The 19,485-nt window shown below is 38.6% G+C and overlaps 1 protein-coding gene across 1 annotated transcript; it reads right to left on the bottom strand.

Moving 5' to 3' along the window:
- Nucleotides 1–3,289: 3,289 nt before the first annotated feature.
- On the bottom strand, nucleotides 3,290–19,370 carry ppm1j (protein phosphatase, Mg2+/Mn2+ dependent, 1J). The gene is made up of 10 exons (XM_086293391.1): nucleotides 18,841–19,370; nucleotides 12,792–12,906; nucleotides 10,929–11,258; nucleotides 9,603–9,715; nucleotides 9,392–9,476; nucleotides 8,019–8,137; nucleotides 7,568–7,631; nucleotides 7,165–7,272; nucleotides 6,186–6,337; nucleotides 3,290–4,703 (listed from the first exon to the last, which is right to left on the bottom strand). Exons 1-10 carry the CDS (start codon nucleotides 19,095–19,097, stop codon nucleotides 4,556–4,558), a joined length of 1,491 nt encoding a protein of 496 aa, XP_086149517.1. The 5' UTR covers nucleotides 19,098–19,370; the 3' UTR covers nucleotides 3,290–4,555.
- Between the last annotated feature and the right edge of the window lie 115 nt (nucleotides 19,371–19,485).

Here is a 19,485-nt window from a genome sequence, read left to right as displayed (position 1 = left end):
CTTCAACCACCTCCGGTCAAGCCTTTCAAAATAAATGGGTCAGCTTGCGGCTTCTTGACTTTTCCCTTTTTTGTGCTTTGGAAATAAATAAATGATAGAATGTAAACTTTTGTGAATCCAAGAAAAAATAGTTTTTTCCCTTGTCATCGAAGTTTACCTTGTTTTTCCGTTTTGCACATTCCATTTAATTTCACAAATTTTCAAGTCTGATGGGGCAGTTGCGCCATTATGTAACTGGTACTCAAGCCCAGCTAACAGGGGTTATCTGTGTTGAAAAGTTTAGAAATACAAAATGCTTAATGGTCACATAACTGAAAAAACAAACAAAATATGCAAACAAAGCAAAAAAACAAAACAAACAATTACACAAACAAAAACTTCTGGCTTTTTAAAAAAAATTTATTCTTGCATTTAAATCTTGTTGCACTGCCTACCATTAGCCGTTATGTCATCAAGAATTCGTGTCAAATTAAATCGAACACTCAAACACTTGCTTGATTTTGAAGACAGATGGTCGTGTTTCCTGTTTCTCTCTAGTTACCTCACACTAGCTTGATGCAGATTCTGCAGGCACTGGAGGCACCGGGGTCCCTCCTCCCCTTCCCAGTCAAAGATGACATCATCCGTAGTACAAGAAGACTCGTGCAACAGGAGGGATGGGTGTGGATCTCGCCAGTGTAGCCCTCTGTTATAACCTCCACTAACAAACAGCGCACACATGTTTCTGTTTATTAGTGTACTTTTAATAATTCTGACATTAAGTCACGCTGTGTTTTTGAAAATTACAAATGGGATCTTACTGTTTCCTCTGAGGAGTTTCAGTTGTTGACAAGTACATCAACAAACAACTAAATGTTTATTGCTTATAATTACATAATTCATAAAGGTGCCAGTCGCTACTAAGTGCATCTTCCTATATATCCAAGTGAGTAAGCTTTTACTTGCAGTCCATAATTATTTCTTTACAAAAGACCTACAATTCCTTATGGTCCCAGGGACTTTAGCTCAAATTGATTTTCCATTCTGCTTGAGTTTTCTTTTGTAACTGAAGTAATTCCTGATGTAATTCCAAACTTTTGAAGTGTTTCAGAAGTAGTGTAAAATGGCATATTGCATTGGTTTTAGGTTTGTAAGATTGTTAGACCTCTTGTGGATAAAATTGACAGTATACACAAGTGTTCTGTGGGATAACATGCTTTTGATTTCTTTTACTTTCTGGTAGACAAATATAAGTAAAATACAAGCAATAACTTATTTTTATGGTCATTAGTGAAACTGCAGAATGTGACAAAGTGAAGGGTCATCAGTTCAATTCAAAATAAATGGGTCAGGAATTGACAGAATTCCTATCGTTCCTATTTTTTTTAACTCTTATTCTACTACACATGGGGTGGCTGTAGCTCAGGTGGCAGAGCAGGTCAGCCACTAATCAGAAGGTTGGTGGTTCGATCCCAGGCTGCCTCCTGGCTGCATGCTAAATATCCTTGGGCAAGATACTAACCCCATGTTTGCCTACTGGTGGTGGTCAGAGGGCCCGGTGGCGCCAGTGTCCGGCAGCCTTGCTTCTGTCAGTGCGCCCCAGGGCAGCTGTGGCTACAATGTAGCTTGCCATTGCCAGTGTGTGTGTGTGTGTGTGAGTGTGAATGGGTGAATGACTGAATGTAGTGTAAAGCGCTTTGGGGTCTTTAGGGACTAAGTAAAGCGCTATACAAATGCAGGCCATTTACCACTCAAATGCTTAGTACTCATGTCAATAACGAACCAAGGACCCTGTTTCCACAAAAGTTGAACACTGTGTAAAACGGGAATGAAAACAAAATACATTGATTTGTAAATCCCAGAAACCCATATTTTATTAACAATGGATCATGGAAAATATATCAAATGTTTAAAATGTTTTGAATGTTACAGTAACATGACTGAAAAAGTTGGCATGGGGTTAATAAAAGGCTCTAAAAGTATACTAAAAAGAAACAGCTCTACTTATTAGGTTAACTGGCAACATGTTAGTAACACGACCGAGTCACAAAAACAGCATTCTAGCAGGGCAGAGTTTCAAAATGCAAAAAAGGGCAAAATGCAAATATAAATTGTGGAACATTTTCAAGAAAAAAAAGTTCCTGAACATAAAATTGTGACACCTTTGAATCATCAAGTAAATGACATCAAAAGACTCAGAGGATCTGGAGAAATCTCTGTGTGTAAGGAATACGGTCAGAAATCACTTCTGGACGTTGCTCTTTTGTTTACGGCAAAATTCATTTAAAATGGACGGAGGCAGAGTGGTCAGACGAACTGAAATCTCAACTTCTTTTTGGGAAACATGGACACTGTGTACTCCACACTAACGAGGAAGGACTTATTCTCATGTATATATCTCATGTATAGCTCATGCACATATCTTTCTACGTAGCACTTTTAATTCTTATCCCTACTTTTATTTTTTCATGTCTATTTAAGTGCTATTTATGACACTATTTAAGTGCTATTTATGACACTATGTTTGCACTGAAGCACCGCAGCAATTTCCTAATGTTGTAAACCTGCTCAACATTTGGCAATAAACCCCTTTCTGATTCTGATTCTGATTCCAGATTGTTATTAACACATATTTCAGTAATACAGTGCTGAACTATATATTGGAGCTATTTCAACGTCTTTTGACCAACTGAAGACATTTGGAAAAGCAAGAAATCTAACAAAGCTGCCCAACAGGACTGCTGAGCAGCAAGAGTTGTGTCAGACAAGAATAGGGCAATTTCCCTCTCCCAGAACTCCAGCAGCTGGTCTCTCCAGTTCCCAGATGTTTACAGGCGATTGCTAAAAAAAAGAGGAAATGCTTCATGGTGGTAAACAACCCCATCCCAACCTTTTATAGACATGTTGGTACCTCTACATTCAAAGTGAACTTTTTTTTGTTTTCCTAAACTAGTACATTTTCTCACTTGAAACATTTTATATGTTCCCTGTGTTCTACTGTGAATCAGATATGGGTTTAAGAGATTTACACGGCACCCCCAATTTTTTTTGACATTGAGGTTGTACATTAATATATAAATTCTTTGCTTCTTTTGAAACAGTTCAAGCATATTTTTTAAAAGTTTGTTGTATTCAAAAGTTCAGCTTGTATTAAAAGGAGTAACAGATTTATTGAGGAACCTAAGTCTCATCTAACTAGAACATTAACTGCTCCCTGAACTATTGTGACTCATCAGTTTGCTGCGACAAAGGTTCATTTCCTTTTGATAAATAAGGAGACTGGGAGTTAGTGACACAAGCACACTCAAAATAAATGGGAAAAATCTGATTTATTTCTTAACTGGAACACATTATCCCTCCACTACACATTTAGGTAGCTCATAGTCGGGGACACACTATCTGAACAAAGAGTTATGGATAGAAACATAAAAATAAAACATCTGATACTGCTTACAACCAAAGGTATCTTTAAAAATATATGCATAATCTAAAGAACAACGTGACATAACCAAAATGGTATAAAAGAGGTATGTAGTACATTTAAGGGCATACAATATATATTTTTTTGCCTCTTCTACAAGGGTCAAATTTAGTGCATTTGAAGAAAAAAACTCTCGAGTCCCTTTCATGTTTCAATAAGGCATATATGTGAAGTTTATCACATCTTACTATACCGAGACAATTATGGAGAACAATTTACTTTCTCATTTAAATATTAAACAAAGAAAAACGTTTAATTATAGTTAAATTATACAAATGATTCTTGTTTTTTCAACAAAAAAGCTTCATATTTCTTCACTGCAATGACAAAAAGAAGGAAGTCATATAGGAGCACATTCGTTTAAAAGATATCATGAAATCAACAGGCTACCACAGAGCATGTGCAACAGTCTTCAAGTGCCTCAGGTGTTGTCATTCATTTGTTACTGAGAAAGAAATCCTTCAACCAAGATTCAGTTGATTCTGCATGTTAACTAATTCTCTTCTTCCTTCTTTAATGCAACAACAAGAACCTGATGATTGTTTTTGCTGTTTATTCTGTATCTGATTTGCCATCCTTGTGCCTTGGGAGCATCTCTTTGGTTTCCTCACATTCTCTATTGCAATCCCCTTTACATTGTATGATTGATTCTTTTTTTAAATTTTAATTTTTAAAAAGGTATTCACTATTAGGGCACAACATTAAAATGAACAATCCATTTAAGGTTGGAGTAACTGCTTAGTCTCAAACATAAACAAGAAAGAAAAGTACAACGAGGGTTTAATTCTCACTGGCAACTGTCACAAACAGCAGGTTTGGGAGAAAATACTTTAATGTCACTGAACATGTTTAGTTGCATGACTGAGGACCAACCAAAGCAGATGGGAGACAGTTCCTGGTTTAAGATGAAGTGAAGGGACTGGGTCTCATATGGTAGGTTGATGAAGGTGCTGGTCAGACCCGAGTCTTCGGTATGACAAAGATTTTTTCTTCTCCCACTGCACCACTGGTCCGGGGTTTAGGGAGCTGAAAGAGGGAGGACCATGGGAAGGGCCCTAAAGAGTCAGCTCTGTCATAGTGGTGGCTACAACCTCGTCATGTCTCTGACTCATGCCCTGCCAGTGGGATGACAAACACAGTGATGTCATCACCAGAGCCCAGTCTATCGTTGGGTAGCCGCCAGCCACGCTCCTTCAGCACCCCCCTTGACCTCATAAGCAGGTCCTGCGCTGCCAGTGTATATCTGCACAACAAACACCGAGCAGAGGCATAAATCACAGTTACAGCATATTCAATATGGACAGCAGGGAAAAGACTGTGAAAAGGCATTATTAATTTAGTGTGAATGAATCTTGTATTTAAGTGCAGTAAGAGTACCTGTTCAGGAATGTTAAATAATAAGTAATTTTAATGAAAACATGACCAAAGTTCAGAGGAAAAATATCTCTGTGGTGGACTATATCAGCTTAAAGGTTCTCAGTCTTAACAAATTTGATGATATACCCTATACTGATCTCACTGATGTTTATCTGCTGTGCCACAGCAGTTTTCTTCTGCCTGACTAATCAAACATAGTTCATGAAGAACTAAAAGACTTTAAACGACTGAAGTTATTTTTTTAAATAAAGAATTCTTTGTCTGACAGAAAAGGAGAATTAATGCTGAAAGAAAATAAACAAAATGAACATCACCATCTTACTGGCTCAGAATTTCACATGTGGTGGATCCCTAATCTGTTTTATTTTGAAATTATTATTTTTAATATATTCATTTATTTCCATTCCATTTCCTTTTTACAAAAAATAAATAAAAATCAGTGAATTAATGTTGATGTAATATATACAAATCATTTCCTATTATTCTCTCTAACTACTGCAACACCTGTTGCTAATCTGTTAATCACTCTCCTCAGTACATATACCTCTCTGGTTCCCTTTATCAACTCTCAGATTTTGTCATAAAACGCATTTTTTTCATTTGAATGTTTGTATTTCTTATTTTGTTTCCTCGCTTTTATAAATATTGTTTCTAATTAATGATATTTGGTTTTGCTTCTGTACTTTTTTCCCTTGTTTTTGCCTCTTGGTAGGCTTTTTTGCCTATCTGAAATCTTTGTGTTGTGTGACAACTAATATTGGTTACATATGAATTTTATTGGATTTTACTATGCCTCCTGTCAAAATGATTCATACTCTATGTCGTTCACAGTCACCAGACATCAGTGAAACATTTTGGATTTTACTACCACCATCTTCAAGGTGCCAAATAAGGAAACATCTTCTGGATAAAATGGTGCGATCAAGGTACTCACATTCAACACGTTTTCATATTTGTTGAATTTGTTATCCATCTGTATACTGTAATGTCTGTTAACATTTTTAATAATGTATCTGGCCACTAGTTTAACATCTCAGGAGAAGAATGGAAGTAATGGGCTAAATTAGAATTGTTAAAAACTTATTGATAAACACTTAAAACTATCTGATGTATGCTTATAGATTCAACCCATAACTACATTAGAATTACCATAAAGAATTTACCATAGGGTTATATTCAGGTTACATAATAGATTAAATTTTCTGCAAGTGTTTTGCATTTGTTTGCCGCCACCTAGTGGACAAACTCTGTACAGCACACCATCTGAACATGATCACATGACACATGACCCAGCGCACACACCCAGAATAAAAGCCTAATAAAAAGGATTATTTGGGAGACTGCATACCTCATGGGATCAGAGGGGTCACAGCAGGATAAGTAGGCTGTAATAGCATCTGCCACTTCCTTGTCCGTAGTTACATCCCAAAGTCCATCTGTGCCCATGACCAAGACATCATCTGGGCCGTGTTTATGTTCATCCAGGTTATAAACCTTCACCTGTCATTGAGATAAACCAAATTAACGGATTTATATGCCTATTTATCATGCTGTCAGTACTTCTTCTAAATTGCAAAAAGAAGAAAGGCAACCATTCATGTGCATGTCAACTGCAAGCAAGATTAGTGAATGCACTGTATGCTGGCATGCAAGGGTCATAACCTCCATTTGCTGTAGTAAAGCTGCTCATTTTTTGTCACAAATCTGATGTTAAGCTAAGTCACACTGTTAGAGTGACTTACAGGAAGGGTGGCCTTTTTAGATAAGCTTAGACATATTAGAATAAGATTCTAGTATGTCTACGCGAGTGGCTCTCAATGTAACTTTGAGTGGGGGGCCTAAAACGGAAGTAAGGAAGTGGTTGCAGAGATTGGTTAAGCCGTCTTCTCTCTAATGCATCAGTATGTTTATTGCCTCGAATGACTGTACCATTATGAAGCAAGTCTAAATAGGAATTTGGGGCAAGCTTTTTTCGAAACGTAGCAAAAAACCCTGAGAGTTTAAACAATAAGGGCACTATCATGGGTAACTACTGTCAGGATAAATTCAAAGACAATAATAACAAATCGGTACATAAATACTCCAGGAGTCATAACATGGTAATATCTGGTTCTCTGTGCTAGATTGGAATATTTGACCCATTTATTTACCCATACCTGAACTTATAAAAAGCCTTTAGAATATTGCTCTTATCCATATTTGGGACTTCCAACCTTTCACTGACAGACCAGTAAGCGAAGCCCAATGCCCAACAACTATTTGAATGTATCTTAACGCTCCTAAATGGCCAAAGCAGTAACAGGCTCAGGCTGACTCCTCCCACTCACCTCAGGGACGCACGAGAGGAAGGGCTTAATGTAAATGTTGGAGTTGTAAACTTTCAGGTCATGATCACCGAGCCCACGGGTCACTCCGATTGTTGCCATGACACGAGCCTGTACACACATACACATTAGCAAGAACAAGCACGAAGACACACAATAATATAGGTTATTGCTCCGGGATGCGCTTCAGTTCTCACACAATCCATTTATGGGGGATTATTAAGCGAAGACAATGTTCTTTCAGACAATAATGAAAATACTGAGCATGTCTCTCATTTTTTAGCCAGGCAGAGACCACATTTAGCTAACAACATTAAGATTATGGAAATGCTTTAAAATGCAATTAGGTGTTGTGATTAAATTTAATACATTAAATAAAATTCACAGACTTTTTCTCTCTTCTTACCTTTTTCCCTTCTCCATATATCAGGGGAAATTTCAAATCATCTTCAACAATTGTCTTATAAGCCCTACAGGAAACACAATTAAAGCTGATCATTACCTGATCAAGTGATTGTTTGCTCAACATAAAATAAGCTCTCTTATTAAAAGCAAAATATCAAAATCAATCATTTTAGTGTTGAAAATGTGACTATGCTAGTATTACATTGTTTAAACTAGATATTTTGGGTTTTTAATTATTTATTTTAAAAAAACAGCACTTACTTTTATTCGTATTTTCTTATTTGTCATAGACTAAACAACTAACATGAATAAAGTTCATGATTTTTTTATATTCTTCCTAATACTCCGGAGTAAAATCAGTCAAACTGTTCTTAACACTTACAGGGTGCCTCAAGCAGATTAAAGAGATGAAAAAGTGATTAACTGTCCAAAATGTGATTAAAAAGGTTTACCAGCCAGTCATGCTGTGGTCTCTGTAGAGCATCTTTTTACCCAGCTCACTGTGTTGGATCCTACGAGGGAACTCAATGTGAGTGAACTCATTTCCCAGGAGCTCTGGCCTCAGGAAGCCCTGGAGGGGTTCACAGAATTAGAAAGGTTGAACTGAACTAGAGAATAAAAAGCTCAACCTAAGTCACGATTCTTGTCTTTCTTCTAAAACATGAAAGGCTACAGGACACTATATGACAGAAGGCCTTGAGTGCAGTATGTTAAAATGAAAAGGATAAAACGCTCCATTTTAGCAGTAAACATCATCCACCCACTCTGTGACTCAGAATTACAAACAGATACTAAAACAGACAACCGGTTAATGCCAGTTTATTTCAGTGATGATGTACTTTACTGTCAGGAAAGGGTCATTTATCTAGGAACTGCACAAGATGCAGAATGTGTCTGCAGGATGAAAATGATAAAATGCAGTCCTGGTCAGAAGTTTGCATACACTCACCATGGGCATGAATGTCATTATAAATCTGGGGTTTAACTGTTCTTTTTCACAGGTAGAGTGATTGTACAGCATACATCTTTACTGACTTAACAAAAAAAGATTTGGATTTTGTATTGGTTGGATTTTTGTTTAGGATCTTCTCTTATGCACACAGGGTCAAAAGTATACTGAAATTTGCAATTGCTCACATGGATTTTATGGCCACAGGAGATAAAGACTGGGTTTTTTTGGCCACAATGACAAGAGGTATGCTTGGAGGAACAAAGCTGAGGCTTTGAAACCTAAAAACACTGTACCAGATGTCAACTATGGTATAGCATCATGCTCTGGGGCTTCTTTGTTGTCAGTGGTACTGGTATGCTGTACAAATTGGATGGAAAAAAGGAGGGCTATTTCCAAATCAACAGATAGACACTTGAAACTTTGACATAGCTGGATGTTTCAAAAGGACAACGGGAAACATCAACATTAACAGGCTAACATTAACCTTTTGGAATGGCCTTTCCAAAATCTGAACGTCATCCCTATTGAAAATCTATGGACTATGCTTTAAACCTGGTTTTGCGCCAGCTAACCAACCAATTTAAATGAACTCTGTCAATTCTGCCTGAAAGAGCAGTTTAATATCCAGCTAGCTGATGACTACAAAAAAAATCTGACTGAGGTGCAACTTGCTGAGAGCCATTTAACTGTGAGTGTATCTGCATATTTGAACTGTAGGTATATTTTTTTGACCATGTATGGATTGCAGAAAATCAATTCAAAGGGTTCAATAACGGCCCAACATTACCACAGCATTCATGCCCATGATGAGTCTATGCAAACATCTGCCCACAACTGTTTATTAGCCACATAAAAAACAACAACATAGATTACCAGATACTGTAGCCGCTGTCTCTCAGACTCAGGTGTAAATTCATTTGTCATGGGAATAACTTCATTATTTCGTATGATTATGGCCCTGCAGAGAGAGGGAGAAAGACAGGAGTGAAAAGACAACTCAAGTGAGGTTACTTGACACTGTAGTGTCCTGTAGTGAACACAAGAGGGATCTTAAAGCTATGAAAACAAATCATATTTCCCTCACCTGCTATCTCCAGCATTGGCTACGTAGAGTTTCCCCATTAAATGTATGGCAGCTAAGGCACAACAGCCACCAGAAATGGCATACGACGATTTTTCCTTTTCAATTAGGTCATCCTGTAATAAAAGCGAAAAAAAAAAAAAGTCAAGACAAAAGGCTGCAAAATCTCTGCTGCTTAAAAGCTTGCTTTCCCTCTCATCATCCTGAATAGCTCATTATTTTCTTCATGCATATTCATTTTCAAAACAAAACTGCAGCGCTAATGAAAAGAAACAAGGATGCTTTGAAGAATGCATTACCTAGGCTGAGTGTTACTTTTTATAGGTATGATCTTAATCAGACAGTGATGTTGCATCAGAGAAGAATACCATTTCAAACTTACAAACTGAAACAGAAGTATGAGCTGTCTATTTTTTTTTTAATTTGGATATTTCCAGTGACCCAGAACCTTAAAATGTGTGTGTGTGTTTTAAAGCTTTCCTATTTGTGGCTGATGAGATAACGAAAGATGACTGCAGTTGTTGTGAAGTGGTTTAGCCATGACTGTTCTGGCAACTGTCAAAGCAATCCACAACAACAACAAAAGTCTATGCTATCTATCTTATTCCTTCAACATTAATTTGCCTGGCTGCCTGCAGAGAGTGCAGCTATGCACGCACCCTTTGAATCAGACTGTAGGTAGCCAGGTTGTTGTGAGACGGGGATGGAAATTATACATGGTGTATGGACTGTGTACACTGACTCCAATCTGGCAACCTGGGTACCAAAATGCAAACACCTAAAACTTATGTATTTATGTATTGATGAGTATTCACAATAAAGGTTGAGGGTCTTAAAGATTGCAGAAGTTTTATGAATACAGCTGGGCTTTGATATACCTACCAACACTCCCGTCTTAACCCTGTGTCTCTCATTTTCAAGTCATTCAAATGTTAAAAGAAATTCCATCCCATATATATTCATAAACATCAAAGTGGTGCTGTGGAAAAGCTATTAGCTAAAGCTAAAAGATATTCTAGTTTATAAAGCTTCATATTTGGACAAGATGAAAGCGCTGATGAGGACATCTGACATAATTCAGATTGGACACAACACACATACACTGCCATACCTAGAGTAATGTTAGCATGGCCAAAAACCCAAAACAAAACATGAGAACAAAGTGATTTGCTCTCTGTGCATGATCTGCATGCCAGATCATGCACTTCTGGTTATTAAAGCTAAAATCTTCGGTTATGTTGGTGTTAAAAGACACAGATGGGCAAAAATGCTTACCACAGCTTAAATATGCCAAGTGTGGTTTGCTTTTCCCCCCCATTGTCTACTCACCATCTGTTTGAAGGCAGTCTCTATGACTCCCATCACCAGGCTTTCCAAACTGACAACTTTCTCCATGTAAAAGCGCACTGAAGCGTCGCTGACTGCATCTGGGTCCTCTGGTTCTTGTGCACCCCCTTTCTTTGCCTCCGCCTGATATGGGCTGCCATTCTTGGCCAGGCAGATAGGAGGAGCACTGCTGGGGTTCTCCAGGAGGTGGCAGATCTCCCCCAAGCGGTCTCTGATTAGGTGGTGAAGAAGCTTGGAGGCCATGATGGCTGCGCCAGAACCTGCATGTCCATCAAATATCCCCCAGAAGTGGAGAGGAATTCCTGTACCATCCTAAAAGAGGAAACAGTCACAGACAGACATAGTGTATTAAATAAGAGGAGAATTCATCTGCTTCCTTGGTTAAAAAAAGCTCTTATGACATTACAACTTTGAACAGAAAGCACAGCTTATTGAGTGTTCACAGATTATGGCAATTTTTTTAAAACTATAAGCAAAATATTTCTTCAAGATCTGTTATTACATTCCCAAATCAATCTTTCTAAACAACAGCCACATCATGAATCAAGTTTTTATTCGTCGAACCACTAAAGTTTACAATAATAGTGCAATAGTACTGTATATAACTGAAGTAATATTAATTTAAAATAGTCTTATAGCTTTTGAAAAGGAATGTAGGTAAAACGTCTTCCAATCAGGTCTTTTGCTGTTTATAACACAGTGAGCAATGCGAAAGCACTGCCACCTTTGTTTTGGCAGGAATGTTAATAGACCCAGTTGGCCTGCCTGACTAACCAACATATAAACAGGCCCAAGACATCTGCCTACCCCTCTGATGCTAGACTCGAGTGGGGGAAGGGTGCAACAAGGGATGATGTAATTCATTTACACCAAATGGAGGACACAAATGTACTTTGTGTGCCTGCAGGTCTTACAGGAGTTGTGAGGCCCAAGGAGAGACAATGACTATAAGACTTTTCTTTAAAATATTCTGAAATAAATGCCCTTTTTGACCACCTGGAGTCAGTGGGAACAAGCTGTACACACGATGACTTACATTGACTTACCTTTTTAAGTCCATCGTGTAAACTTCTTACGTTTTAGTCTTATTTGAGCTCTGTCGCAGTATCAATTTGGAGATTTGTGCAGGGCAAGTAATGTGCAGTGAGCCTTTTTTTTTTTAACAGATTACGCAGTGATGTGGTTGAAAATAACGCTGATAACAGCAGCGTGAGTCAGCAAAAACAGTTACAGTTTGAGAAAAAACGCTGTAAGTTGTTAAAACGCTCAGTAGAGCTGGGGGTGAGACTATCTCATGACTTTGCACCATTTCACACAGAAAGTGTAGTCATGCGGTCCTTTGTTAAATTGAAACCATCCAACTACAGCGACTTTCAGAAAATTGAGTCAGTCAATCAAAACATCTGTTAATTCGGGTCAAATTAAAGTCACGAAATCTGAGTTGAAAGTTTTGTCTGAGGTGTTAATGTTGAATCCTGCTAAATCCTGTTGGCTATTTCTGTGCTGTAGTAATTTGCTTCTTTAAATGTATTCACATTTAAATGTATACAGAATGAAAAAAAATGTCTAGATGGAAACTACACTCGGTGAAAATCTGTGAAAACAGCACTGCTGGATATGAAGTAAATACAATGCATGCTCAGATGGGGTGCAGCGGTTTATGTTCTGTAAGGGAACATTATGCTTCAGGCTACATAACAAGGCATGCAAACATCTTTCAGTGACATTCCCCTCAGACATGTTTAGGACTTTATATATACTGATGTCAGATTTGTTCACTTTTTTCCATTTGTTCATACATTTCATTCCTCATTCCCTGATTCTAGAAATCTGTCCTTCACTCACCCCGTTTTGATCTAGCAAAGTAGAGTTGCGGTGTTTGCCACTCGGCTTCTTCACAAACACTTTCTCACATGAGGCCTGGTCCTCGTTCAACATGCTCTTCCCTGCATTGATCACCCTGATTGAAAAAGACACAAGGAGGAAAGGTGAGCCCGGAGTCGGATGATTTATAGTGTTTGCGCTCATTCCTCTAACCGCATAAAAAACACAATAGAGAGAGTGCAACAGTGGGGTGAAAAGTGGGGCAGGATGCAGTCCTGTCCCAGAGGGAACTTGCAGAAGGGATTAAGTGTTTTTATGATGAGCTGATGCCTGTGGAGGATAATGGCTTTAGAGTAATGCACTGATTCATACTGTAGAAGCATCATCTATCACAGGGTGTGCTTCAGCAGTGTCAGCTGAAACTACCGATGCACAACAGCATTAACATCATTTTTTAAAATACCAATACAAATATGTTTTTTTGCATGATATACAGTTTTGTTTTCAGAGAACCATCTATTCACATTTCCCATTCAATCTGAAAATGAGCTGGCAGATTTCTAAAATTTGCATGCATTGTAATATAATCCATCACTTTACACACATTGCACATTATAGCAATGTACCGTTACACAGTACAGACTTTTAAATAATTCTTAATCCTCTGTCGATTGATTTTTTTGGGCCAGTGGAAGACACGTGCAACACGACACTGACACAGTATCATCTTACTGTCACAAAACAGGAACTATGTAAACAAAGGCTCACCTAGATAAAGCAGACACAGCTAATGTGTACATTTGGAGTTGTCTTTCTGGCCTTGCAAATACTCTCTTCATATCTTTATTTCCTAGAAATCCTGAGGGAAATATCCAACACTTTAGCAATTAATTACTCCTCTAGCACATAGTTAACTCTGTCATTTGAATTTTCAGCAATGAGAACCAACCAAAAGAGTAATTCCCTAAAATGAAACCGTGAGCTGAATGTTCCACAAAACGGGAAGTTGGCAGATGAGGTAAGGCAGTCGTAAATGGTTAAGATTGCGTCTTTCTGGTCTTGTAGTGTAAGCTTAAAGTGCTTCACACTACAAGCCCCATTCACTCTTTGACACACGTCTTACAGCACTTTAATAACACTTAAGCAGTGATGATTCTTCATGGCCTGTGTTGGTGCTAAGCAACTTACCCAAGAATACTTAAGTCAGCTGACTTTAATAGTCACAGATAAAACCACTGATCTCTGCTGAATGGACAACCAATCTAGTGGACAACTCTGTGACATTATTTGTTGAAATTATGTCTAGTTCTATTTCAAACTACAAAAATAATGACTAGATATTTTATAACATAAATAATAGATCTTAAAAATGTAGCTAAAGGCTTCCTAGAAAAAAAACTACAGCCAAACTAAACTCATACTCAACTGTGAATGATTTGTAGCAACGACACGCAAAGCTCCACTGGCAAGGTCCATTAAACTGTAACGTGAACCTAGCTGGGAAAGACTGAAGTCTATCTAGACCTCATGCTGGCACATTATGTAACGTTTTTACTTTTAATTATAGATAAATGCCACATTAGCCGGATAATGTGTCATTAATACCCACTGCACAATTCCAGTAATTCAAGTATTGTCATTAAAATTCCCTCAGAAACTTCTGCATAGAAGGAATGAGCAATTTATCAGATAATGCCGGGATCATGAGAGGCAAAAGTAAAGTAAACAAAGACAGTAAATAAAAAAAAGAGAGGCTGACAGTGACGAGGAAAGAGGACAAACTAAATAGTCAAACAACAAAACGGGGAGAGAGATTAGTAAAAATTACATCAGAGTAAGACTTCTGACCTTTCACATTCCATATAATTCAGCTGATTACAATCTTTTCAGAAGATGGATGCTGTATAGTCTGGAGCTTTGATTTCAGAGAGTTACAAAAATGAGGCTCAAAATGTAACGGCTGCCCAAATCTGGATTATAAAAAGCCCCTTCACGTTCTAATCAGTTGAAAGCAGCGGTCAGACACCAGCGTCCTGCACTGCGTTCCCTGCATTAGGACTAATGACAGAGAAGAATTTAAAATCACTCGATTGTAGTCTAAACTTTCTGCCAAAGCCAAGACAATGTTCAAAGATCACATATATCAGATGGGAAAATTGCACTGATGACTCAACTTTACACAAACATTTCCAGATATTTCAAAGGACTGGACAAAGAAAGTCCAGGGAAGTAGCCAACTGCTATGCTGGTGGCACAACAGGTAGTATGCCTGACTCCGAAGGTTGCTTGTTCAAATCATGCCCGAGTCAAGCTCTCTGCAGGTACTATTTGTAAAATCCATGGAATCCTCACATTGGTGGGTTCCTGCCAAGTCTCAGCTACTTGAATTAATTGACACCCTTTGGTGCATGTCATCCTTTTCTCTCTCTGTGGCTATCTCCAAGGGTTGAAAATAAGGTCTCTGTGTGAAAGAAAAAATCTTATCATTTCAAAACTTAATGGATGCATTGTGTATGTTTTTAGAAAAAAAAGGCTAAATGTAAACATAAGCTTTGTACTTGAGAAAATTCCACAGTACACCTTAAAGTGTTGGTTCCATAAGATTTTGGAGGCCTGCAGCATGCTTGGCTGAAACGTGTCAGTGTTTACTTTTCCCATGTGATAAACTCCTACACCCACAATAAAGAATCAGCAATAATTCTGTTTTGAAAGCAGTCACATGAGCCCCATAAGCTATTATTGAACATGCTGGTTGCTGGCGTGGGAGGTTGCCATTCTAAAACACGGCCTTGCTGTAATGTGACTTAACTCTTTCACTTATTTGTCTTTCGGTCATATGCTTTCACAACCTGTGACTGAAAACCATGGCTGTCGTGTTTGGTAAAACAGTGCTTCTCTGTTTCAACCGTCTTATTCTATTATGCAAGGAAAGTTCAAGAAGAGGAAGCTATGAGTTCCAGTGAATTCTCTATTTCGGGTTACTTGACAAAAATGTCTCTGTGTAAACATCATCTTTGAAACAAATTGCAAATTCTCCAAGTAAAACATTAAACTCTATGCAAAGTACTGTGAATTCACTTCATAGTCTCTTGCTGAGGACAGGCAGCTTTAGAGATACAGAAACAGTTTTGTGGTTCAGTCAGCGGGAGATCAGTGATGCATATAATCTAGTGAATGGAAACACTTCTGAAACAAGCCTTTGATCCTTTAAAAGGACGTTTGCACGGTTCTCTGTCGTTCAAGATTCTTTTTGCATAGCTGGTCAATTCAGCTTCAAGTAAAACTAGAAACTGTACGTCCGTTTTGTCATCCGGCCGGTTTTGGGTGTGCTATGTGCTCATGACACATCCTCAGTGAGTTGTCTGACAGCACTTTTACAAATTAAATGTGAAAAAGATATACTCTCTGGTTGCTGCTGATTGAAGCTACCTCAAGTGGAAGTTGGCAGGCTGACAAACACTGCAGGCCTTGTTACATAAAATCTTCCGCAGTGTCAAAGTAAAGTCTTCATGAGGAACTTTAAAAAAAAAAATCAGACTAGTTATATTCTGATTCCTATTCAGGGAGGGGAAGCTTCCCATCACGTTTGGAAGGCCCACAGTGCTAAGAAGAAATGAAAGCTGACAGTCAAAGACTGACAAAAACAATTCCCCTGTAGAAAAACAACTTTATGTGAGCTGTATACTACTAAAGATATTATATTTAAAACATACGGCAACTTATGAACTCTGCCCCACCATTAGTTCAGGATCTGTGCTCAAAATAGAGTCACTAAAAGAATGTGAGCCAAAAAGTACAATCGCTTGAACAATAGGTTTAGAAATACACAACAACATGGGTGTAACTCTATTCATCTGAGGTTTATTTACTCCACTAAGGTAGATTTTTTGTTTGTCTATGAAAGATCTGACAACAGCCCAAAACACGAATATGCTCCGTTTCTAATGAAATGAAATGGAAAAAAGGAAGAAGTTAGAAACAGCTTTATATTTCAGCTTGTAACAGTTTTATGTACAATGGGCCACACTTTACGCACACTGACAGTAAACTGAACATCATTCATGTATTCTATCTTGTATTATATACAACTCAGGAGCATAAAAGACCTTTAATCATTCATCCTTCTTTATTGTTTTGCTCTTCTAACATCTGCTTTTCATGAATTATTAATCATACTACAAGGAATAAATATGTCACATACAATGTTTTTTCAAATGTGAGTCCTTGCTTCCTCAAACTCTCTTACATGATACCAGTGGCAGGACCTGGAAGAGCGCCTCCATATTAAACTAAACAGTATTAAATACCCATTTGATTAAAGCATTTTGAGTGTCTTACTGTAAGTGCACTCACTTATTTATGCTGACACAGTGTTGTACACCAACACCATAGCAGCAATTAGACTCATTATCTCAAGCATCCTACACTGTGCACAGATTTTAGGTTCAGAATTCCTAACCTGTTTTACCACATGAGTCCAATTTGCGAGAAAGCAGTATTCCACCTCTTCTGGGTGCAACGCTATAACAGGAACAAACCATGGGAAAACCTAACAATGACCATGAATCCTTATTATCACCAGCATGCCCAAGACACACTAATTAGTTGTTATCAAAACGGAGAAGATGCAACACAGCGTCCATCTGTATTATTCAGGCTGCCATTGTTCCTACTCTGTACAGGGGAGTAAAGATCACTGGACAAAATGGACCGAGGCCTAAACAAACGATCATTCGAAAGGCTCTTATCATTGCCGTGTGGGTGAATAAACAACTGCTTAATGAATGGAAGTGATCTCAAATAAAAATAGCCATACAGTTGGATAAATTTAGAACCTGACAGCAGTTGTAATTTGGCATCAGTGTATCACGGTTGAGCGTGGACAAGGTTTGTAGCTCTGTTGTTAATTGCTTCCATTTTAGAGTTGTTTGCTTTGGACTGACGTTGAGTTTTCTGTGGTCTCAGTGTGCTGATGTGACACGGATGGTTCAGATTGTTTGGGGTTTTAACCTCCGTATGAAATGAGCACTGACAGCTGATGTGTGATCAGATCAGCCGATTACGTTGTGTTGTAAGCAGCACCGCTAATGCTGTGATTACAACTTAAGTGACTCATGTTAAAGTAATCTGCTGAAGAATTCAGATGAATTACAGAGATGATGCAACTTTCCACAGAACATAATCAATACGTGCGTTAAGTCCTCATATCTGACCGTACTTATTCATTCTTCTGAAACATTTGGTGTTGAAATTTCACATCTGAGACTTTCCACATGAGTCAGTTATATATATTTTTTTATTTTCACAATGGGTCAAGGAGGACAGGCATGGATAATATAGCCCACATAGTGTTAGACTGTATTTATTCAGCCCTTCACAACCACCCACTTCTGGAGGAGGGGAGCATCTGAAAGTGTTTTTCCTCAGCAAGAATCATCTGAAGAACACATTTTGTTTAGTGGTATAAATAAAATGAGGCTGGAAATTTTCTATATGTGAGAGGACTGCAGGTGTGTAAAGAATACGAAAGCATCATAGTAAAGACAAGGACAGGGGTTGTGCAGTCGGACTGACAAATGCGAAGAGCCTCTGCCTCATTTAGCTACAAAGATAAGTAAACCCACATGGCATTTTGCTACCTAGTTATCTGTTAATCGGAACACTGCAAATGCAAACCCCACTGGTTCTGTTAGGAACGAGTAGATACACATTTCCTGCTTTCACTTCTGTATGGCCCCAGTAAATCAAAACTGAGGTGGAGCCTGTATTCAAACATGACAGTCTCTTAGGATACGAAAGCCTTATATCTAATTACAGCACTGACACCCTGGTCCAAATTTACATTGTTTATCAGCAGCTCACGGGAGGAACATTGAATGGAAACCGTTCAATAGCAAAAGGCCACATTGGCTGCTGCAGTGCACTCGAAACTGCAGCAGCTATAAAAATAAATAAATAAAAATCACTTATCAGGCCTGGCACTCATCGGGACCCTTGCAAAATTTTTACTGATACAATTCAATGATTTTCGGATCAATTAATATGTCACTGAAATCACTGATACACTCACTCTGCGTATCCTGTTTGCCAGGGAAGCCTGCTGCCTCTCTTTAACGTGAGCACCGGCCGCGATGCGTGCTCGGTGGAGTACTGCAGGAGCTCCGGGGTGAGGTCCAAGAAATCCGGCCGGCCGTAGGGAAAACGAGGCGGCAGGCTGTCCGTACCGCAGGTCTGTCCACCAGAGTGATGGTTATGGTGGTGGTGTCCGTGCGGCATCATCCCTCCGACCAGGTTGGACATGGCGTTTTTAACTTTGCTGATCATCATCGGCACCGACAGTGGGGTAAAAGATCCGGACGGAAAATTAGACGCGATGCGATATTATGTTGTTAGAGACGGGAGAAAACAACAGCAATACATAGCGAGGGACGAGAATCATTTCAGGAAGCGATTTTTTTCCCTCCTTGGCCCCATGTGACAGTTTTCAGAAAGGCAGACGCGATGTTTTCCTCATTGAAACAGAATAAAGCCCTCACTGGCTGCGCACAAGCTGTAATCCAGCAGGAGACTATCTCATCTCAGAAGGCAGGGCTTCACAGGGATGTGCAGCCAGCCGTGAAAATGTCTTACACATACCCCCTCCTCAAAAAACACCCCCCCCCAAAACCTTTAACAGAAATCACATGAAAGTAACATAAATGTCAGTCAATGACAA

This window comes from Aulonocara sp. 'chitande type north' Nkhata Bay, linkage group LG5, assembly GCF_057382095.1.
Source record: "Aulonocara sp. 'chitande type north' Nkhata Bay isolate Kocher_YH1m ecotype deep benthic linkage group LG5, A_spYH_male_GT1.1, whole genome shotgun sequence".
Lineage (NCBI taxonomy): Eukaryota > Metazoa > Chordata > Actinopteri > Cichliformes > Cichlidae > Aulonocara > Aulonocara sp. 'chitande type north' Nkhata Bay.
This window is presented reverse-complemented; position numbering and strand designations above follow the sequence as displayed.

What these genes read in the sequence shown, in the direction of transcription:
- ppm1j (XM_086293391.1), bottom strand. Translation starts at nt 19,097, where the DNA reads ATGATGATCAGCAAAGTTAAAAACGCCATGTCCAACCTGGTCGGAGGG. An exon ending in TGGCAAACAGGATACGCAGA is followed by an intron (nt 12,907 to 18,840) that starts GTGAGTGTATCA and finishes TTTTTCAATCAG; the next exon opens with GGTGATCAATGCAGGGAAGA. An exon ending in AGACTGCCTTCAAACAGATG is followed by an intron (nt 9,716 to 10,928) that starts GTGAGTAGACAA and finishes CTTTTATTACAG; the next exon opens with GATGACCTAATTGAAAAGGA.